Raw genomic sequence first — 21,702 nt, 5'->3', positions numbered from 1 at the left:
CATACACATCCACATACACGCAGCAAATACAATGAGAACAGCAAGGGCCCCTAAATAGAACATTGTGGAACACCATATGATAGAGGGGCAGAGCGGGACTCAGAGGAACCTAGGCTAACACAGAAAGTCCTGCCAGCCAAATAGGATCTAAACCACTCTTAGAGCGCTTCCACTAATACCCACTTGGTGGTGCATACGAGCCAGGAGAATACTGTGGTCCACCGTATCAAATGCTGCAGTCAAATCCAACAAAACAAGACATACATAGTCTCCAGTGTCATTTGCCAGGAGGATATCATTAAAAACACGTAACAGGGCTGACTCTGTGCTATGCAGCATCTTGAAACGTTCTGTCATGACGTTGTTGACTTTCAGGAAGGACAAGTTGATGACGATGTTAGCCTGCGGGACTATTACAACACACATTAATTTTTTTTTATTTTTTATTTACGATACTAACTATTTATATACTAACTTGTTGACGATGACCCAGAGGAAGGAGCTGATGTACCCACAGAAGAGTGACATGAAAACACAACATACTCTGGCCAAGAGAAGCACACAACGGAAAAGATGGAGCAGCTGACACAGGAGAGACAGGACAGTGAAAATCCGATACACACAGACCAGGGGCGGAGCCAGAACGTGGCTAACAAATAACAAACTGAATAATATGAAGTTCAGATCTTCCTTAGACAACCACAATTATGCCATTCTTAATATTCAATAATAAAAAAAACACACACAATGAAACACAAATTCAAAAATAATTTAATAATAATTTACTAAAAATGTAAAAGTATGTATTTTATGAATCTCACTGGGTGGGCAGTGTGTCAATCTGGGCGGGCCTGTGCCCACCCAGGCCCACCCATGGCTCCGCCCTTGACACAGACACAGTCGAAGATGACCAGCTGAGCACTGCCACATTCTCAGCTGTTGACTCTACTCCAGCTGTTCGGATGATTGACCTTACATCTTCGTGTAATACCTCAGAAGTCATTTTTGGTCCTTTGGCAGATGGCCCATTTTTAGGTGATCTTGATGATACAGTACACTCATACATGAGCCAAACCTTGCAATAGAAGACGAACAAATGAACATGCCCACCTACACTTCAACTCCCACTCTTGCTGTGACAGATTCTGGTAGCCCAGTCCTGCCTATGAACTTTTACATGTGAATGTGAAACTTCACCGAGTAACACTCCTAGACGGACTGATTGCCCAATTTACAGATGAAGCAATGATAACCTACTCTGTGAAATATAGCTTCATTGATGAAACGGGGGCAGATGCTGATGGTTGTGTCCAGGGACGTATTCGCTGCCTTTTGGATAGAATTTCTTGACTGTGCAGCTGAAGGTGCAGATGTGACGGGGGGTCCATCACTCTCCTCAAAATGGCAAGAGGAGCAATGGAGCTCTGTTGGCACAATATGGGCCAAGGGAATGGAGGACCGTAGATATTTTCCATTTCGACTGGCTCAAGCCTTTACAGCAGCAATTATGAACACTCTGTTTCATCTGATTTAATGTTTAACTCCCTGATGGTGTACCTTAGTCAGGTTGAGCGTGACGTCTTGTCCACTGCTTTGCAAGAGGCCTTTGTTGGTGAAGACGAGGAAGAGTTTCTTGACCTTATTGATCGAATGGGAGTAAGAAAAGTACCATCCAGGTCGCCCACAAGAAAATTATCTAGCACCCAAAATATGCACTGGATAATATTGCAGAGGTTGCAGGACTAATACTCAGGATTTTTTTCCCCAGCGTACAGGATATGAAGAAGCTGTATGACGGCTTTAAACCAACGACACGGAAGGTGATTAAGATGATAACGGCTTCTCCGCCTACAGCAGCAGAGAACCAACGTTTGCAATTTTTACATCAATACAAAATAGGGTTGGATGAAATTTGTCTTTGAAAGCTGATGAGATTCCTGACTGGGTCTGATGTTATCTACGTTAAAGAAATTCAAGTCAGTTTCACCTCTTTGGCGGGTTAGCAAGGCGGCCAATTGCCCATACTTGTGGCCCAACTGCAGAGCTGCCATCAACATATAGCAGCTATCCTGAGCTTGTTAGGTACGGCGCCAAAGGCAGTTGCTGCGCCTCAGTTGAACACCATGCAGATCCAGTATTTTCATCCTGATCCACTCTTGACAGGATTAAAAAAAATAATAAAAATTGTGAATGCAATACGCTTCCATATGAGAAAACCTTTTTACTTTTTATATCATGTACATAATGGGACATCATGTTAAATATTTATTATAGTGAAAATGAATATTAAAGTCCCTGGTGGCATTCCATGGTCCTATGCTGTAAATATTCAACAAACAATGCCCTTGCATAATAATGGAACATGTTCAACTTCTGAAATGTGGTAAGTGGGCCTAGGTCAATAAATACATACACATATCAGATATCTAACATGCAGACTTTATCCCTACAAGTCACTGTTTTTAAATCATTTGAACATTTTAATAGGTATGATTCCGTAAGTATACAGTAGGCTACTAAATGAGTGGTGTTGGGTTTTTCATGTACAGCACAGTCCATATACATTTCACAGGGTACACACTATTGCTCATTCTAAATTAGTTTAAAGCAAAATTATATTCAAACAGATATTGGCTCCAACGCGCACTTCGTCATCTCTGACTGCTGTCTTGTCTTTAAAAAGGAAGAATTTATGGTGGAGCTGTTTCATTTGAACTTGCTGCATTCAACAAGTCCATGTGATGAAGGGTTGGGTGAGTGGAGAAGGATTAGCCAATCGCCACCCTTTAACGATATTACAAGCATCCTATATGGTATTTGATTCATGATTGCCACATTTGATGTCACCTGTAAAATTCAATCAAAAAATAAATCTGTCATGGGGGAGATACATTAAATGTACATTGACTTGCACACCCTAAAACATCATTTCTTGAAGCAGCTTTTGTTTGAAGGACACCATTCAGTCGTATTGGGTACATCTTGACTTGACAGTGTTGTACATTAAAAGTGCTACAAATATGTCAAAATGCGAGCCCCTAGCAGGTCACTTACACATTTTTGATTTGAATGACTTTAATCGTATTGTGGTGTTGTTTTAAATGTATGCTTTGGGATGTTGTCAGTCTGATAGATGACGCCCTTCAGCTTCTGAGGACATTTTGCAACTCCAATTTTGTGACAAAGTAGGTACTCCTCTCTTCCTATTCGTTTGTTGGGTATAGTAAATGACTCACAAGAACTTCTAACTTCAGCTTGTTTTTACAGGGTGTGTTTGTCTGATGAAACCTTTGGAATGGCATTAAAGTCTATCATCCTGTTGCATCATCTGCAGTGCTTGTGAGACTCCCATGAGCTTATGCACTTGAATGACATCAACAAACCACATCCCTTGTTTTGACTGCAAGGCCCCCTAGCTTGGATGACACAACCTAGTGATGTGGTGGCCTTCAAAAGGACCATAGACTTATTACTACTGTACAGCCATCCATCCATTTTGTATAGTGCTTGTCCTTTTCCGAACATAGATGTCTTCCTGCGAGACTGTCAGTGCGCCACATTTAAAGGGAATGAGAGGCGCCAATTTGATTGGATCGGTGAATGGAGTCAGCTGTGTTCATGCCCACAATGGCGCAAACTGCCCATTTTTTTTTTTTTTTTTAATTCGCCAGCTTGCATGCATCTGTGAAATTACCAGCACCAACAACAAACACATCTCCATGCAAATTTGGGACACGCCTAGTGCCAAACTTGCGCTACTCTCGAAAATAAGGTCCTAAGTCATTGGGGCCACAGATGTGAAAAATGTGTATCAACATACCTGCAAGTCAAACTGTTAAGTTTTTCATCCATCCATTCATCCATACTGCTCTATCCTCACGAGGGTTGCCGGAGCCTATCACAGATGGTGTCAGACACCCCAAATTGGTTGTCAGCCAGTCGCAGGGCACACAGACACAAACAAACATACACACTCACAATAACACTTAGGGGTAATTTAGCGTGATCAATTAACCTACCATGCATAATTTTGGAGTGTGGGAGGAAACCGGAGTACGCAGGCACGGGGAGAACATGCAAACTCCACACAGGAAGGCGACGGGGCCAGAATTGAACCCACGACCTCTGAATTGTGAGGCAGACATGCTAACCAGTTGACCACTGTTCCACCCTTAGGTTTTTCAGGGAGAAACTTTTTACAAACCCCAATTCAAAATAAGTTGGGATGTTATGCAAAATGTAAATAAAAACAGAAAATAATGATTTGCAAATAATTTTCAACCTCCATTCAGTAGATGGCACCCCAAATACAAGGCATTTAATGTTGTTGTTGTTTGCAATATTTTTGCCAATTTTCTCTTATTTTGAAATTGATTGCTGTAATTCACCTTCCCAAAAAGCAGGTACAGGGACAACAAAACACTGCAAAAGTTGAGGAATGCTTAAAAGAAAACACCTGGAAAGGTAGTGAGCATCAATGTTCATTCCACAGATTAATATAGACCACAATGCATTGCGAGGAGGAAAATAACATGGCTTAAGCGCGAAATATGTACAACAAAGGAAATTAAATACAGCTGAAAGGGGAAGTCATCCCCAAACATATTTTTCTCAAGAATATTTTCAATGCCGGCCCAGCAGATAATGGGACACACAACATTTAAAAGAAGAACAGTAATATGCATTTTGGAAATATACTTGTTTTGGAGCAGCTTCCTATCTTCAAGAACGTAAAATAATGATGCAGATTTGAATATAACTTTGCGCTCATATAAAAGAATATGCCATTGTCTTATTGGATGCATTCAAATGCATTCAAAAATTCTATCTTCTTTCTCCTTGATATTTACACGTTTAGTTTGAGAATAACCATTTTGTCATTCACTGATGACAGCTGCTGTTCTGGCATCTAGAGTGATGCAGACAGTCAGTCTCTTTTCATCAAGCCACTTCAACACAAGACCAAAAACAGAACAGAGTAGTTTTCAAACTAAAGGTACTTTGCAATGCAGGGGCGGAGCCATGGATGGGCCAGGGTGTTGTGCACAAGCCCACCCAGATTGACAGACTGCCCACCCAGTGAAATTCATGAAAAAAATGTTTATTTTTAATTATTATTATTATATTAGATTATTTCTTAGCTTGCATTTTATTGTGTTTTTTATTTTATTCAATATTAAGAATGGCATAATTTTGGTTGTCTAAGGAAGATCTGAACTTCATATTCTTCAGTTTGTCATTTTATTTGAATATACGATGTGTCAGGACAGGAGGTTCGTGCTCAGTAAGAGAAATATTCAGGCCCACCCTGATTTTTCCAGATCCACCCATTAGCCATGTTCTGGCTCCCCCACTGTTGCAATGTAATTTTTTTCTTTTTTTTATTTAATTTATTTTATTTTACTTTATTTTTTTAGCTTCATAGATATGTTTGAGGTAGCCAAACTACCCACACACTGATGTTAAGTAGAGGTGTAAATAAAAGACTGGTAAAAGCAGAAGTATTGATTCAACTCCTGTACTTACAGACTCTAAAATTTAAAAGTACAAGGGTAATGATTCACTTTTACTGCCAATTATACACAGTACTAGTTGTTCATTGTTTCCCTCTTTCATTAACTTACATGGAACTCATACTGAGAAGAAAAAAATATCACTGGACAGTAACTGCTTTGCTGCAAGCCAAATTCTGACAGGATATTTAACACCGATCTGACAACAGGTCCTGTAAGAGCAAAACAAAACAACATAACAATAATACTAGGTGAGTTAATAACAACAATTGAAAAAAAACCACACTTTACCACTTCCTGTGTGTTTTATTTTTTTCATATTAGACAGAACTTTGTTGAGTGTCAGAAGCTTGCAGTAAGACAACGCATTCACCACAATTCTCCAAATCTGTTGTATCATTTTCCGTGTCTCATATGTGCCCAAGTTCCCAATCAGTCAATCAAGATCGCAGCCAGGGTTGACTCTCCCACTCTTTATTTACTGTACACCCTTTTTTTTTAAATATCATGTCATCATCCGCAGATGTTGAAAAAAGTAAAAGTCACCAGAAAGACAAGTACTCCAGCAAAGCACAGATATCTCAACAATATACTTAGGTGCATCAAAGTATTTGCAATTTGTTTCAAATACTTTCTAAAATATTTGATGATGATTATATTGATATTAGGGGTCACCAGCCCTTTTGAAACTGAGAAATACATGAGTATTGATTAACACAGGTGGGCATTGGACAGTGCTTTCCGTCTGTGAGTTCTCGTCTGTATTTCAGGCCCGGCCAGTCGGTCCAAGTCAGCCAAATGGCGTCAAGAATGGATTTACTGGTACCTTGTCACACGCAGGTGCTGCGCTCCTGATACGTGGCCAAGTAAAGAAAAAAATAAAACAGTATTGTATACCTTTCGGTCCCACAGACGCAGTGACATGCTCCATATTGTTTTATTTCACCACTCTGTGTGTGTGTGTGTGGGGGGGGGGGGGTTGTGTGTGGGGGTGTCTGTCTGTTGTTTTTATTTGATATATTTTCTTTAGTAGGCGGCATGCCTGCTTGTGCGGCGTCTGCACGTGACGTGAAAATTATGTTCTCGATGTCGATTGGCTATCGCCGCTGAGGGATGGACTGAGACCTTGTGGGTTGGCCGGAAATACAGATGGGAATTTAGTGACGGAAAAACGATGCCCACGTCTGCTGATTAATGTACAGGGCTACCAGTTTGATACCCACTTCTGCAATAACAAATTTGGTCGAATGACCATTAATTATCACCACTGTCAGGCAGAGACCTACGTCCAGGTTTGGTCAAGTTAATGTTTTCACAAATCTATATTATTGTTATTATTATTATTATTATTATTATTATTATTATTATTATAACTTTTTTAAAATAAATAATTTACCAATTCTAAAATGTTGAAAATGGCTTGCTCTCTTTGACGATACCGCTTTAATGTATATGTAAGGTAATAAAGTGATGGTTTTGAAGATGCGTGGATTCTGCCCGATGTCAGTGTTATGTTAATGATAATATGACAATGATTGACATTACAAAAATTATCGGCGATGATTTAACAAAGTAATAAACTGATAAATATCAACATGAAACACTTAATGTCAATGAATCTTTGGGTTATATTTTCAAATGATCGCTGATGCAATTTTAGGAAATGGCAATGTCTCATTACTGTTGAGCTATAACCCATAAAACTTTAAGCTAGAAACTTAGTCATGTCGTTTTTTTCCGGACGGATAAAAATAAGGAGGAAAAGATCATTATTGGCAATTAATATGTTTTTTTTTTAATAGGAACAGAGCCTTCAACGTGGCAAGTATTTCATGAGGACTTGTATGATATTATATGTCAGTCCATTTACCATTTACCATTTATATATAATATATATCAGTGTTTTTCAAACTCTGTGCCGTGGCACACTGGTGTGCCGTGGGAAATGATCTAATTTGTATGCCTGTGCGGTCTAGCGCCTGGCAGCGTAATCATGTAGTTACTACATTGTAGTACTCTTCCATAACAGTAGGTAGCAGCAGCAGGTAGCTAATTGTCTTTGTTTAGAGACAAGCGAATTAGTGACACGTTTATCCAAACAGGCCCATGTTTCACACTGAGTAAATAACAATATGAAACATTATAAAATACATTTTTCTTTGTATTTAATTCCTCTTCGAGACATTATAATAAAACGCCATTCTTCAATGTTAAAATATGCTTATAAACAATATAACGCTTATATTGTTAAAATAAGCTTTTTTTTTTCACAATTTCAGCTGGTGTGCTGCGGGATTTTTTCAATAAAATAAATGTGCCTTGACTCAAAACAGTTTGAAAAACACTTCAAGTGTTTTATATATATATATATATATATATATATATATATATATATATATATATATATATATATAATGTATACTATGATATATAGGATTGTATAACATACTGATTGGACGGTTGAAACAGCAGGAAAAGAAAAAGGGGTGCTGGTTTTTGGAAATAAAACAACGTCGAATACGGTGTCGTCCGTCCAAGTGCTGTACATGAACCAGATTGCATTTACTGTACATGTTTTACTTCCTGATTGAATTTTATTTTCCATTTTCAACCGGAAGTTCAGGTGTAGCATTATAGCTAACTTGAGGAGCCTCCTAGGTGCTGTACTGACAGAGGAGTCAAGTCCCCTCAGCTCAGTCAGTCGCCGGCGCCTCCTCCGCTCTGAGACTGTGCAAGACAGCAGGCGCAACGCTAATTTTTGCCGAGGACACGGAGAGGTGAGGCCAGCAAGCCCAGGTACTCTTCCTTATGCAATGCTAGACTTAAAATCCGCTCAAATTGCACAGATTTTAGAGGCTCATTCACCTGATTTCTAGAGTTGCCCACACAGTATTTTAGCTGTGATACATTAAAATGTCATTCAGGTTATCTAGCAAAATGGCTATTATTTATTCAATTCACTGTCTCTTTCTGAAAACGGAGTTGGTATCTCCTCGTTGCCTAATGACAGGCAGTCGGTGTCCGTGTGCACGCGCAGACAGAAGAGGCGTCCAACAGCTGACATGAGGTACTCATGTAAAAGGCATCCAGCTTGAAGAGGAGCTTGGAGCTTAGTGATTTTGATTGTTTGTTTGATTAATATGTTGATGTGAGCAAATGAATTATGAAGTCATTATTTCGTGGACTCATATAGACTTGCATTGTTTTAATTATGTGGATGCAATATTTGCAAATTTGGGGTTTGATCAGATGATCAGGTACAGTGGGCAAGTGATTCATCTGCCTTACAGTTCTGAAGATGTGGGTTCAAATCCGGGCTTCCTGTGCGGAGGTTGCATGTTCTCCCTGCGCTTCCATTCACATTCGCTTATTTCATTGAAGACTCGAATTTGTCCATACGTGTGAATGTGTGTGTGAATGTGCCCTGAGATGAAGTGGCGACCAGTCTAGGGTATACCCTGCCTCTCACTTAAAGTCAGCTCCATCACAGCCACGAGTCTGCTACCCTAATGAGAATTAACGGTTATAACGGGAATTAACGAAAATAGATGGAATTTTTTGGGACGCACAAATCTTCATCGCAGTCATGCCAGTGCTCTCCACCAGAGGACACTGACAAGCACTTTCCAGACCATGCATTGCCAATTACTGTGGTCTATTGAAGTCGATTCTGTCTTCCAACACTGTTGCTTCTTTGTAGATACGACTTAGATGGCGGTATTAAAGAAGATTCATGTTGATGATTTTAATAACATTTGATGAAGAATATGAGCTTCTGCTGTGTGCGCAAAGCCGTGGCCTGACTCAGTCAATGTCGAGTCAGCACTCTCTCTCTCTCTCCCTAAATATTATTTCAGATTTACGAGGCACATTTTCAGAGTGAGGGGTTCACATTGGAGGTTCTCAGGCTTGTTTATGTTCCCACTTTTCATCTGCACTCTTGTTTATTTGGGGAAATGGAGAGAGGAATGCCTGCCCCTCTTTTCCTCTGTCTTTATACTTAGACAGAGTGAGAGTTTAGTCTGAGATCGAGCCAACCCCTCTGCTCATTGCTCCCATCACCTGTTCACGGGTTTCATCTCTCAGAGTATCTGTCTGTTTTTTCAAGGTGGCTTCAAGGGAGTAATTGCTGCTGAAGCAATCTGAAATGCCGCGTTTGACTTGTGACATTCTTATGGGCCATTTGATCCGACAGCCTCAAGTTCTTATTAGAAGAAGGGTTTAATGCAATAATAAACTCAACCTGAAGCAGATTCATGGGCTAGTCTCTGATCAAAGTGCAGAGTGTGTGTTTGCGTGTAAGAGCGAGCGAGGAAGGGAGAGAGACAGAGTGAGAGAGAGCTGAGTGGGTGCTAGACTTGAAGTGAGACTGAGGGACAGTTAGCATCTGTTTGCGCCACACAAACTTTGCTCGGAGTCAGTCATATGGTTTAGATTAGTGAGCTAGTTTTCGGATAGCTGCACACTATCTGGCAGCAGTTAAAGCCAAGGACAGCATAGTTAGCTTATTTTTTTTTCATAAAGTATAAACTCACTGTACAGCCCATCTCCCACTTAGTGCTGCACCGGCTTCCTAAAAAAGATTTGTCAAATGGCTTCTGCGCCGGCTAGCATCATTACATTGCAAATTTGGCCCAGCCTTAAATTCCCACCCAATTATCCTGAGTGGTCCAACTTTTCTCCCTCTGGTTACAACAACGACCCCTTTCTTCTCTCCTTCTTCTTTTCCCTTTTTTGCAAATTGTGATTGCTCCGAAAACTGTGTGGCCTGTCTGTAACTCGGTCCAAGTTCTCTCTTGTCTCGCTCCAGTCCGTTCCAAGCTTCGGCAGATGTCTTTATCCAAGCAAGGGGCATGCACTCGCCTTGTGATCATCATATTTCTTTTGCCTTAGAGGATGATGCCCGACATCTTCACATATGCAAGACGTCTTTTTATGACTTGATCTCTTACTGAGGGAGGCTTTATCAAACAGTGCACGCATGTTGTTGTGTCCACAAATCGTTTTTAAGAAGCTCCGCTTGAAAGGCAACTGCATTGGGGAGGTCTAGTTTCCCCCTCTAGTTCTACAAAAAAAAAACAAGATGTGAGTTGAGGTAATGAAAAGCACTTGATATCGAGCTGCAAGTTTAATAAGCCCCTCCATAAATCGAGAGTGGGAGCAGAGGTAATGAAACGTAGTGGACTTGGGCTTGTGCAGGAAATGACTGGGAGAAAGCCTGAGGGAGGGGAAGAGAGAGACTTTCACTTGTTCCACAAAGTGTAGAAAGGAAGCGGTAACAGTACAAAGAGCGTTCAGTGTTTTACCAAAGCTCTCTTTTACCGTATCGTCCCAGCGCTGCATAAAATGACCATGAGACTATAATGTACACGCCGCCATTCCGCCGTGCTGCATTCAGCCAATTAACAGCGAAGAATGGCTCGCTCAGCTGCCCGGACGGAGCAGCTCGCAATTCTGCTGTCTCTCTTCCATTCCCCGGGGCTTTTCTGTGATTCGCCCCCTCTTTTTCACAAGGAAACTTGCGCCCCTGCTCTCGTCACCAAAAGGTTTCCCATCTGCTTCCGATTACCTTTGGCTGCAGTTGGTGAGCTGCCAGCCATCTGGGCCCGTGTGGCGTCTCCGTTTGCTCTTCTCTTCCCCAGACGGCTTTGAGGGAAGAAGGAAAGGGAGGGAGGGGCAGACTTTTCGAGGAGTGAGAAGTGGAGGAGTTTAGCTGACACCGCAATGTCGAGTAGGAAAAATGAGAGTCCAGTCAAAGAAAGGAGTCCCTATGAAAATGAGACTTCTGTTCCCGGTTCTTATCTGACTTGCTTTCCCTTCTTTATGAAACTGTCAGAAGATGAGAGCAATAACGTCATTATTTATTTATTATGAATGACGCTCATAGTAGACGAAAGCAGCATGGAAATTTGAGTGGTTCCGAAAAATGTTGGTGACACACGCATTCACACGTATGGACAAATTCGAGTTTTCAATGAAATAAGCGAATGTGAATCGAAGCGCAGGGAGAAAGAATGTCGCATATCTTCTTTATTCCTCTTCCTCTGAGAAAATATCATTTCTTTTAGTTTTTAGAGTCACAGCCGCATGTGATACATTTACATCGTCAAAGAAACTCCAAGATAAACCCAATGGCATCCAAGTACAATTATCTCACAGATCCGTGGATTTCTGCATATTTTTGGTTGAAATCAATCTGGTCGGTTGTTAAAAACAACAAAAACACACAAAAAAAGTCCATTGTGCCAAGAGTGTATCTACCTTACCTGGTAGGGCTGATCGATTTTGAAAAAAAATATGAATCACGATTATTTTGGTAATAATTGAAATCACAATTATTCAAACAATCATATATATATTTTTTTACAAAACAAGAAAATGTTTAAATATAAAGACAAATACATGTAAGTAAGTAAATTCCTTCTGGACCAAACAAAAAAAAAAAAAAATGTAATTATTATATAATAAAAAAAGGTGCAAAAGTATAAATTCAAGTATGATTTCCTTGTGTTGGACATAAGTGCATATTAATAATCATTTTTTACGATTATGCCAAGTTTGTAATCGTGGGATGTAATAATTGTAATTGTAATTGTAATTGAATTTCGATTAATTGCACAGCCCTATTACCTGGCATAACGAGGCACAGGTATGATGACTATGTACTGCACGTAGACTAGTTGCTATTAGTCTGAAAGGGCGTAAGTGTTCTTTATTTAAAATGCAGTATGATTGGTTGTTTTGATGGTGCTGTCTATGTCATTTTCTGGTGATTAAGACATCGATGTTTTTGCACTGATGGTTCTGGACAGTTTTACCTGAGGTGGCGATGGGGCGGTTCAGTTGGGAGGTCGGAGGTTATAACATCCTCTCAATGGATGACAAAACTGCTGCTGACAATGATAAGGCTTTACAGCGAAAGCCTGTTTCAGGTTATGTCTCTGGCATCATACTCACTTAGGTTTAAATGTGCAGCTCTGTGGCCATTCATATCGTGCAATTGAAAGATCCCAAGCTATACATCATTATAATCGCCTCTCTGACATTTATATATGCACCACTGCTTTCCAGCTTTAACTCCTTGCCATATATTTAAAGTCACTGTGGATTGCATAATCAATGTGGTAAACATATCACCCACATATCCCCATCATCAAGTGTGAACTATTTGTTATCACAGGAACAGGCTGTGCAAATAGGCTTACTTCCATACTAATACTAAATATGTCAATTTGATTGTAATATAATATATGTGATATGGCTGAACGATTTTAGGGAAAGATAGAACTGCGATTTTTCTGACAGATATTTTCGATTGAGTTTATTATTATTGCTTCAGTTCAGTGCATTATTCACTAAGTACAGTAACATTTACAAACATGACGGAAAATTACATCATATCTAAAAATTAAAAGCTATTATTATAATAATGTTTTGAAACAGTTAAGTTCCAAGTCGGGGGGCGTTGCTTCAAAAAGACAAAGACAACAATGGATATTGTACCTGCTACAACCATAAAGGGACCGAGATGACTAGACTATGCATTTAATTTAATTGCCAAACTAGTTTGCTTTTGCAGCAGCAACGAGCTGCGTGCTACATCCTCTCTCTCCTCCTCTCCGTGTGGGAAACTGTATGTCATTGCAACATGTGACATAATGGACCGATCTGAGCAGCAACAATTCCTGATGTGTGCGTGGCATGTGTCGCAGACCTGTCGCCAACAGCACAATGCGTCGGTAACGTGAATCAATGCGGCAGTTGCCGGAGTAGGAAGAAGCCTAAAAAGAAGCCTTTCACCGAGTAGGCTAGGATGATTTTTGGCCGCCTCGCGACCACGTCAAACGCATGAGGGCCGATTAGTGGGCCGGACTAAAATCCACTTCCGGCCATGCTTAGTCCAGCCATTTTTCAAAATGTGTCATACCCCAAAAAATAGGCCGAAGGGTCCGACCGGTCCGGACCAGGGACGGACTGTCCAGCTCTGCTCTTATCTTATCGGCTCCCTTAACATTTCCCCCTTGTCTCAAATGGACTCTACTGTAGTAGCAGTTGACTTGCCAGAACGTTAGCCAATTATAAGCCGCACAGTCCAGCATTCAGCCTGCAACTCTCACTCAGCCATGCAACCAACAGCACAGCCAGCCAGCATAGCGGTGATGGCAACCTGCTGCTCCTCTCAAATTGGCTCATTTTCCCCCCAGATCTCTGACATAATACCCACTTAAGTCCCTGTTTGGGCATTAAGTGCAGCTTTTTACAGCATCAATGCTTCCTTTGTGTTTGAACTCTTTCCGGTGGGCAGGCAGCTTAAGGAGTGAGGCCCAGGGGGCCTCAGGTTTGAACTTGCTGTTGTCTTTGACCATCAGAGTGAAAGATAAGGTGTTTGGCCTTTGCCAAAGCCAGGATTGATTAGCTTTGAGACATGCAATACTGGGAGCTCAAGACCCTGACCTTTTTGCTCTGGGTTTACGTATTGTAGAACAGCTTTATTCCTCACAAAGCCTCCATTTGCCTTGTTTTGTCCCTTTCTCCGATTTCCCTCATATAGTCATCAAACTTTCCCTTTACAGGGCCGCGGCGAGGAGTTTGTTCCTACATTTGCCTCCAAACTGGTTTCCTCGTGGGTCTGTTTACGTCTGGAGGCCTCCTCCTGGATCCATCATTACTTGCTGAGAGAGACGCTCGAGAGTGGCTGCCATGTCTGACTCCACACTTCCTGAGGCCGTGGCCAATCAGACTGTTGAGCTGTCCCACTGCTAGGCGAGGGGGCGCCAGAGAGGGCAGGAGACATGTTGGGACCGAGGCCCGGGGACCACTGCACTGAATTCTGTTACTATAGCTACTTCTGTAGTAACCATGGAAACGCTATGGAGGACTGCTCTGATCTACACTGCCCTTGTTGTCCTCATGGGTGCCACAGAGGTCGCAGGAGGTCGGAGAGATGAATTTGCACAATCGCAAGGTGAGAGAAGACTGTTACGACTTAGCAGCTATCTGTTAACCCAAACATGAACCCTGCCAGGGAGGTTACATCCACCAGGATCACATACAGTACCTGTGTCCATTCATATTAGAACAAAGCTAAAAAAAAATAAAATAAAAAATAACTTGAATGCAAAAATATAAAGTCATTCATCACCAGACTTTTTCAGACCCTGAATAAATATGCCATTGGGATAGAATGAGTTTTTAAGCAGACAAAAAATTCCCTAAAGCTTGATTTTGAAAAACAAAAACACACAACTATTCCTTATGTAATCGTCTCTTAAGAATGGATTTGGAATGTGACATTGTAAAGTTAATATCCTCATACATACATCTGTAATCATTCTGAATCGTTTTAGACACTACAGTAGCTTTGTACGTAATGTCGTATTGTGCATCTGTCGGAATTCAGGTTTATAGAGGTAAAAAGATTGAATTATACATCCATCCATCCATTTTCTTTATTGCAGTAGGGTCACAGGTGTATTGTAGCCCATCCCAGATGACTTTGGGCGAGAGGCGGGGTACACCCTGGAATGGTTGGGAGAGGGTGACACGAGGAGTGGATTGTCACTCTCGCCATCCCATCCCACTCCCACACAAAAATATCCCATCCTGTCCTAGTCGTGGACCATGATAAAAAAAAACAACAACAAAAAAAACCTTATCCCATCCGCTCCCGGTGAAAACAACTCCCACTTGCTGTCGCGCCCCCATACAGAATGACTCCCACTCCCTTACCGCTCCCATTTTGGAGGTCAGCTACTAAAAATGGCTGCACATCTGTCCGAGGTCCCGCCTGCTCCCATGAACTTTTTATCCTGTAACATCTCAATCACGTGATTAAAGGTAAAGTTGACTCCCATCCCGCGGGAATCCTGCGGGATTCCTGAAAAAATGTCAACCTCTAATTGTCGCCAGCTAATCACAGGGCACCTTATACAATATAAACAAACAAAATATTTCATTATACGTGTGTATATGTGCAATTATTTTGTGGTTCAGATTCCTCTTGCTAAAATGCTTGACATGCTTGGTGGCTCATGCACACCAAAGACCTCCAAGCTTGAGTCCCCCGTCTCCCCTGCATTTCCTGTCTCCATCCCAACCCCCCCTCACAAATCTGAAATTTGTTGCACAGACGCGTGGACGCACACCTCCCATTTCGCCTAACAGATCCATGTCTCCATGTCTCCATCCTCTCAGTTCCCCCCCACATAGACTCGAGTCTCGAATTACCAAACTCCCCCTAAGGCAAAGAGTGCACATGTCGAGTCATCCTGAACAAGGATGTAATTGTATATTTCCTAAACATGACATCTGACCCCATCACAGCCAATTGTCTTAAACATGTGCCATGCTGCTTCTTTAGGAACCACACTTTTCAAGATTTAGGTTTTCTTTTGCAGCAAGTGTTTGTTTGAGGTCACATATTTAGTATTTCTCAGAATAATATATGGATATGATGATGATGATGATGATGATGATGATTATTATTATTATCATTATTATTGTTATTATTATTATTATTATTATTATTATTATTATTATTATTATTATTATTATTATTATTATTATTATTATCAGAGATTCAACATAGAAGAATACTAAATAATTTATTTGTCCTGGAAAAACAATGTAATCATTTTTAAACCTGCAACTCACTGCAAAGTCTCATTTCTATTTACACATTTACTTTTGCTGACAATAGTATGTTTTTTAACTTCTCTTGCGCTGAGTTTGTGAGTCCACGGTGGCCACGGCAGCGTCTTTTCGGGCCACTATAGAAAAAATAGGATGGTTGTGAAACAACGCGGGTGAATGGGATGGACAAACGTGACAATCCGTGATTGCTGTGGATGCCCGATGAGATTTTTAAAATGTCCAAAAATTGTCATGGCACAGTCATGGTGCGGATGTGAAACCGAGTCAGCCAGAGTAAAACAGAACATAATAGGGTGTATCAAAACTTGGAGGTGGTCCGTAGTGGAGTAGAAAGCTTCTAATGTATATTAGCGCCATCTCACACTTGCCGCCTAAAACTCTTTCAAGCTAAGCCACGTGTTTCATTTACCTACGATGCCCACTGTGGTTCAACCATTTCAGCACGACGAAGCAAGCAAGTTGTTTTTACTTTAATGTGGGGCTTAATAAAAGAAACAACCGTTCTATAAACTCGTATTTCTTTGTTGTGAAATGCAGGAAAGCCAATTTCCATAACAGCAAAACTAAAACCATTCACTTGAATTGCCAAACTTAAAATTCTATCAAAGTTTGTTTCCTTGAAATTTTGAGCATACAGTACATTTTCTTTTTTACAGTGTAGTTTTATTTGATATTTATGTGACACCAGGTCTTTGCAATCTATTAAGTCAAGTTTATTTGTATTGCTCTTTAGTTGCTTTGGAACAACAGAAACAATGTAATTTCCACTCCAAAATGTATGCGCAATGGTATATAAATAGGATCAAGTCGTTAAGTTGGAGCAATTCAAACTTTTGTTCGGTAGCTACAATATGGATTTTTGGGGAAAAATATACTTGACAGAACAAGAATACAAAAGGCTAAAATGATCCGAAGTATTATATTCATCCATGTATTAGTTGGACATCTTACAGCGCTTTGCACTGTAAATAGCAACTTTCCTCAAACTGAAGAAAATCAATATTACGAAATAAAAGCCTGTTCATTTAAGATAGGGCCTCTGCTTTGCTGGTTCGAGTGACATTTTTATCTGTAGTAGCTTTAATCAAAGAACATATCACATAGCATACTGTACATAATAGTAAAAATACATAAAAATTGGGCTCTGCTTTTCACAGACTCACATGATGATAATGAAATTTGGCTTCCCCAATTAAAACTTTGATATATTGACACAGGTTATCCAAGTCCCCCTCCACACGAAAAAAGAACCAGCCGGCTGTGCACAGTAGGCAATATTGGAACAAAGGGGCACCATTCTCACACGGTTGCAACAAGAATAGAGACAGTTTCAGACTAAAAGTTGCACAAATACCTGTATAACATTAGCTTGAAAATAATTTCTTAAAATAATGATTATTTACGGTCATCTGTAATTCCGATCGCATAGTAAGGGCTATAGTTTTACAAATATAAATAAAGAGCTCCAGTACTTTCAGCTTGTGATAATGGAACCTAATATAGAGAAAACTCCCTCAACATTTATTGGAGTTTATAGTGTATCACTGTAGATTATAGCTCTTGTGACTATTGTTTCAAAAATAGGCTTTTGGTGTGAGTGGCTGTGACTGACCTCATGCCCGCGTAGAGGGAGGAGCATTTTCCATTCAGAGTATTTCCTTCCACTGCTGATAAGAGAAACCAGGGTGATGCCCCGCTCGTAGATGTTTGGGAGCATTCATGAGATGGCCTAAATTTAGCACTTTTAACACATTTCTATTGTCATGAGTCTTGATGTATGAAAAAATTAAATCTGCAGTAAAAAGCATTCTATCCTATCAACTTTGGCAGATAGAAATAGATGCATAACTGGACCTTGAGTTTTGAGGTTGACATCTTAATGATTCAATCAGAGGTGGGATGAGTCCCAAAAGTTCCCTCTGATCATCTGCATAAAGTGGATAGCGAAGGCTAATACAGGATAATGTTGTTAGAATTAAATTTACATTTCAAAACATTTATTTATATTTATCTGTAAACCGTACAAATTAAATAGGACACATCTTTTTTTGGTGGTTTGGATGCTAAGTTAAAAAAAAAAAGTATTTCTTAGTCAGAAAAGGCTAGGGCAAAAACAACACTGCTTCACCAGAAAACATCATAGATGAATGTTACTGTCACACTTTTTTTTTTTTTTTTTTTTTAGATAGGAAGTCAAGAGGTGTGTCCCTGCATGCCTGTGGAATCATGCGCAACCAATCGATATATGAACATGAGAGCTGTCGCCAATATCGAACCATGCATGTAAATGTTTCCCACTAATTGGTTGAATGTGGTTAAGACACAGCAGTGTTGTTCTGTTAAAATACCCAAACAACACGGCACTGCAACATCTGTTGCATATTAATTGCTTTGTGACTTGAAGCAACGCGAAAAGCAGCACATACCGTACATAATTATGAATGATTATCCATCCATGCATCCATTATCTGTACCCTATCCCAGCTGTCATCGGGCAGTTGGCGGGGTACACCCTGAACTGGTTGCCAGCCAATCGCAGTGAATGATCGATTTAATCTTTTTTTTTAACTTCCAGCAGCATTTCATGAGGATCTTTTTGAATTAACGTGAATTAAATCAGATTAATGTGTGTGAGCGGCCATATGACTGAGTTTCGTTGTTGCCTTGTTTGTGGAGTTTATTCTTGTGAGGTCTCATTGACCGTCATCCATAGAAGGTATATTGACTACTAATAAACACCTTACCATTTATTGCCATAAGTGTTATTATAATAGCACACGTCGGATTGTTTGTGAGAAGAGGAAATACTTTTTTTTTCTTTGTTTAATGAGAAAGTCTTTAACCATGTGGAGGTCAGACATTGGATTTAATTAATGCTGCTCTATGTTTTGTGTCTGTAAATCTCTTCCAACAGACCTTGAGAGTCAGCAACAGTGAAAGTGTCAGAAATAATCTCAAAAGTACACCCTACATTGTTTCTTTGGCCACTTGAATCACTTTCTAGATCATATTATAACTCCCCATCCGTCCATTCTCTGTACCGCTTATCCTGCTCAAGGTATCGAGGAGCTTGAGTCAGATCTCAGCTGACTTTGGCCAAAAGGCAGACTACACCGTGGGCTGATCATCAGTCAGTCGCAGAGCGCATACAGAAACAGACAAACATTCACAAACATTTACCGGGTATGTCTTCATTTTGTCTCCCTTCATAGCTACCTTCCTGTCCAGTCTTGGCCAGTATGAGATTGCAATTCCAGTACGTGTAGGACCCAATGGGAAGACGCTGCACACAAAAGATTCTCATTACAACAGAAGAAGACGCAGTACAGAAGAAACAACATCAACTGACACTTCTGTATATATACAGTATATATATATGTATATATATATATATATATAAATATATATATATATATATATATATATATATATATATATATATATATATATATATATATATATATATATATATATATATTTATTTATTTTGTTTTGTTTTGTTTTTTGTAGTATTATAGCTATAAAATGTCACTTCATGTTCAACCCTAACTTTGGTGTTATCTCTCAGCTCTACTACCAGCTATCTACATCACGCAACAACTTCCTGCTGAACCTGACGCTGCAGGGAGGTCTGTTATCCCGCCAGTTTAGGGTGGAGTACTGGAAAAGAGGCAGATTAGCCTGGAGTCATCCTTACTCTCCTCACTGCCATTATGTCGGACACCTCCAGGACCAGCCGCACTCCAGCAAAGTGGCCCTCAGCAACTGTAATGGCCTGGTAAGAGTGCAACTTGCAATTTTTTTTTTTAGTTTTTTTTATACATCACCAATATATAAAGTGAGGTTGAAAATTGAAAAGCCAAATAATTTATGTAAAAACGGAAAAAATAATTTGACTTTGAATTTAAGATACATTTTCAGCATATAAAATAATAGGATAATAATAATTAATTGGGGTCAACCTGTCACCTACCCCAGATGACTTTGGACAAGACAAGGCACATATAGACTAACAACCAGCCACACTCACTTTCACACCTAAGGATAATTTAGAGTCTTTCATGAATTCAAGCTGCATGCTTTTGAATGTCGGAGGAAGCCGGAGTATGTAGAAAACCTACACAGGCACAGAGAGAGCATGCAAATTGCCCGCATGGACTGATGGATTATTTACAGTATTTGAGCGTCTTTTTTTAAGAATTTGTTTTTATGGCGGCACGGTGGTCGACTGGTTAGCACGTCCGCCTCACACTTCAGAGGTCGTGGGTTCGATCCCGGCCCCGGCCTCCCTGTGTGGAGTTTGCATGTTCTCCCCGTGCCTGCGTGGGTTTTCTCCGGGTACTCCGGTTTCCTCCCACATTCCAAAAACATGCATGGTAAGTTGATTGGACTCTCTAAATTGCCCCTAAGTGTGATTGTGAGTGCGGATGTTTGTCTTTGTGTGCCCTGCGATTGGCTGGCAACCAGTTCAGGGTGTCCCCCGCCTACTGCCCAAAGACAGCTGGGATAGGCTCCAGCACGCCCCGCGACCCTTGTAAGGATAAGCGGTATAGATAATGGATGGATATATATATATATTATTTTGTTTTTTTTAAACAACAGAACCTTCAAACAATTGTAAACATCCCGAGAAGTAAAAATGCAAGTCACTTAGGCTAGGTTCACACCGCAGGTCTTAATGCTCAATTCGGATATTTTCCAAAAATCCGAATTGAGCATTAAGACCTATTACGACTTTTTCATATTACATTATATGCGACCTTGGTCTTGTCTGCTGTATGAACACATTCGTCTCCAAAGTGACCCACATGCGCAGAAGACACGGCGTAACTCACGACGGTGTTTACGGAACAAAATGTGGTCCAAGCATTTCAACAGTGAAATGATTCGGTTGGAGGTTAGAAATACAGTATTTGGGGGAAATTAGGATGTGGGGCTTTTCTACCTCATTTCATGGAGACGTCACTAAAGATGGCGTCACGTCATAACCGTGCGTAAAAAATGAATCGATCTGAACCCTGGCTGAATTACTGCTATCACCATAAATGTCCACGTAATGCTTCATGTTTGAAGCGGGATTGAATTAAAGTCAAACCTGAAGTCAATACTGTTACGCAAAACAACTTTGCAGATTCGATCTTCGACCTTCATACGGCTAGAAGGAGAGAAAGAGGCAGTGCAGCCCAACGATCGAGATCACTTGTTACAATCTGAACTATTCTGGTGTAATTTGCATCATACAAATTGTCTCACGAAAATTGAAATTTCCCAGATACTTTATGCCTTCAGCGGCCAGCAACAGCCGCTTTGCTGTTTTAGGTCCTGTGAGATATCCCCCAACACATCCATAGCCTCCGTACCCATATACTGACAGCAGATTCATGAAACATGGAATTGTAGTAGATGGCTCTGTCAAATACAGAAGGACATCGTCTACATACAGGGACATCTTATGTACTTCCTCACCTATTGATACTCCTTTTATAACATCATCATCTCTGATTTGAGCTAATGGCTCGATATTAACGGCAAAAAG

General features: G+C 40.3%; 1 protein-coding gene and 1 pseudogene across 2 annotated transcripts in view; both read left to right on the top strand.

Moving 5' to 3' along the window:
- The first annotated feature begins 330 nt into the window (after window positions 1-330).
- Window positions 331-2,149, top strand: LOC147138095 (uncharacterized; annotated as a pseudogene).
- A 6,018-nt stretch (window positions 2,150-8,167) lies between these two features.
- Window positions 8,168-21,702, top strand: part of adamts10 (ADAM metallopeptidase with thrombospondin type 1 motif, 10) — a 45,927-nt gene continuing 32,392 nt past the window's right edge. The window contains exons 1-4 of one of the 2 annotated variants that reach the window (XM_086046737.1): window positions 8,168-8,309; window positions 14,087-14,478; window positions 19,379-19,521; window positions 19,735-19,944. In XM_086046737.1, coding sequence (XP_085902863.1) covers window positions 14,373-14,478; window positions 19,379-19,521; window positions 19,735-19,944 — 459 coding nt within the window. In that variant the 5' untranslated portion in view covers window positions 8,168-8,309; window positions 14,087-14,372. The remainder of the gene's footprint in view (window positions 8,310-14,086; window positions 14,479-19,378; window positions 19,522-19,734; window positions 19,945-21,702) is intronic. The other variant, XM_086046738.1, reaches the window with a different exon arrangement.

Source organism: Filicampus tigris, chromosome 12 (genome assembly GCF_054856515.1).
Source record: "Filicampus tigris isolate MCC_2025a chromosome 12, RoL_Ftig_1.0, whole genome shotgun sequence".
NCBI lineage: Eukaryota > Metazoa > Chordata > Actinopteri > Syngnathiformes > Syngnathidae > Filicampus > Filicampus tigris.
This window is presented reverse-complemented; position numbering and strand designations above follow the sequence as displayed.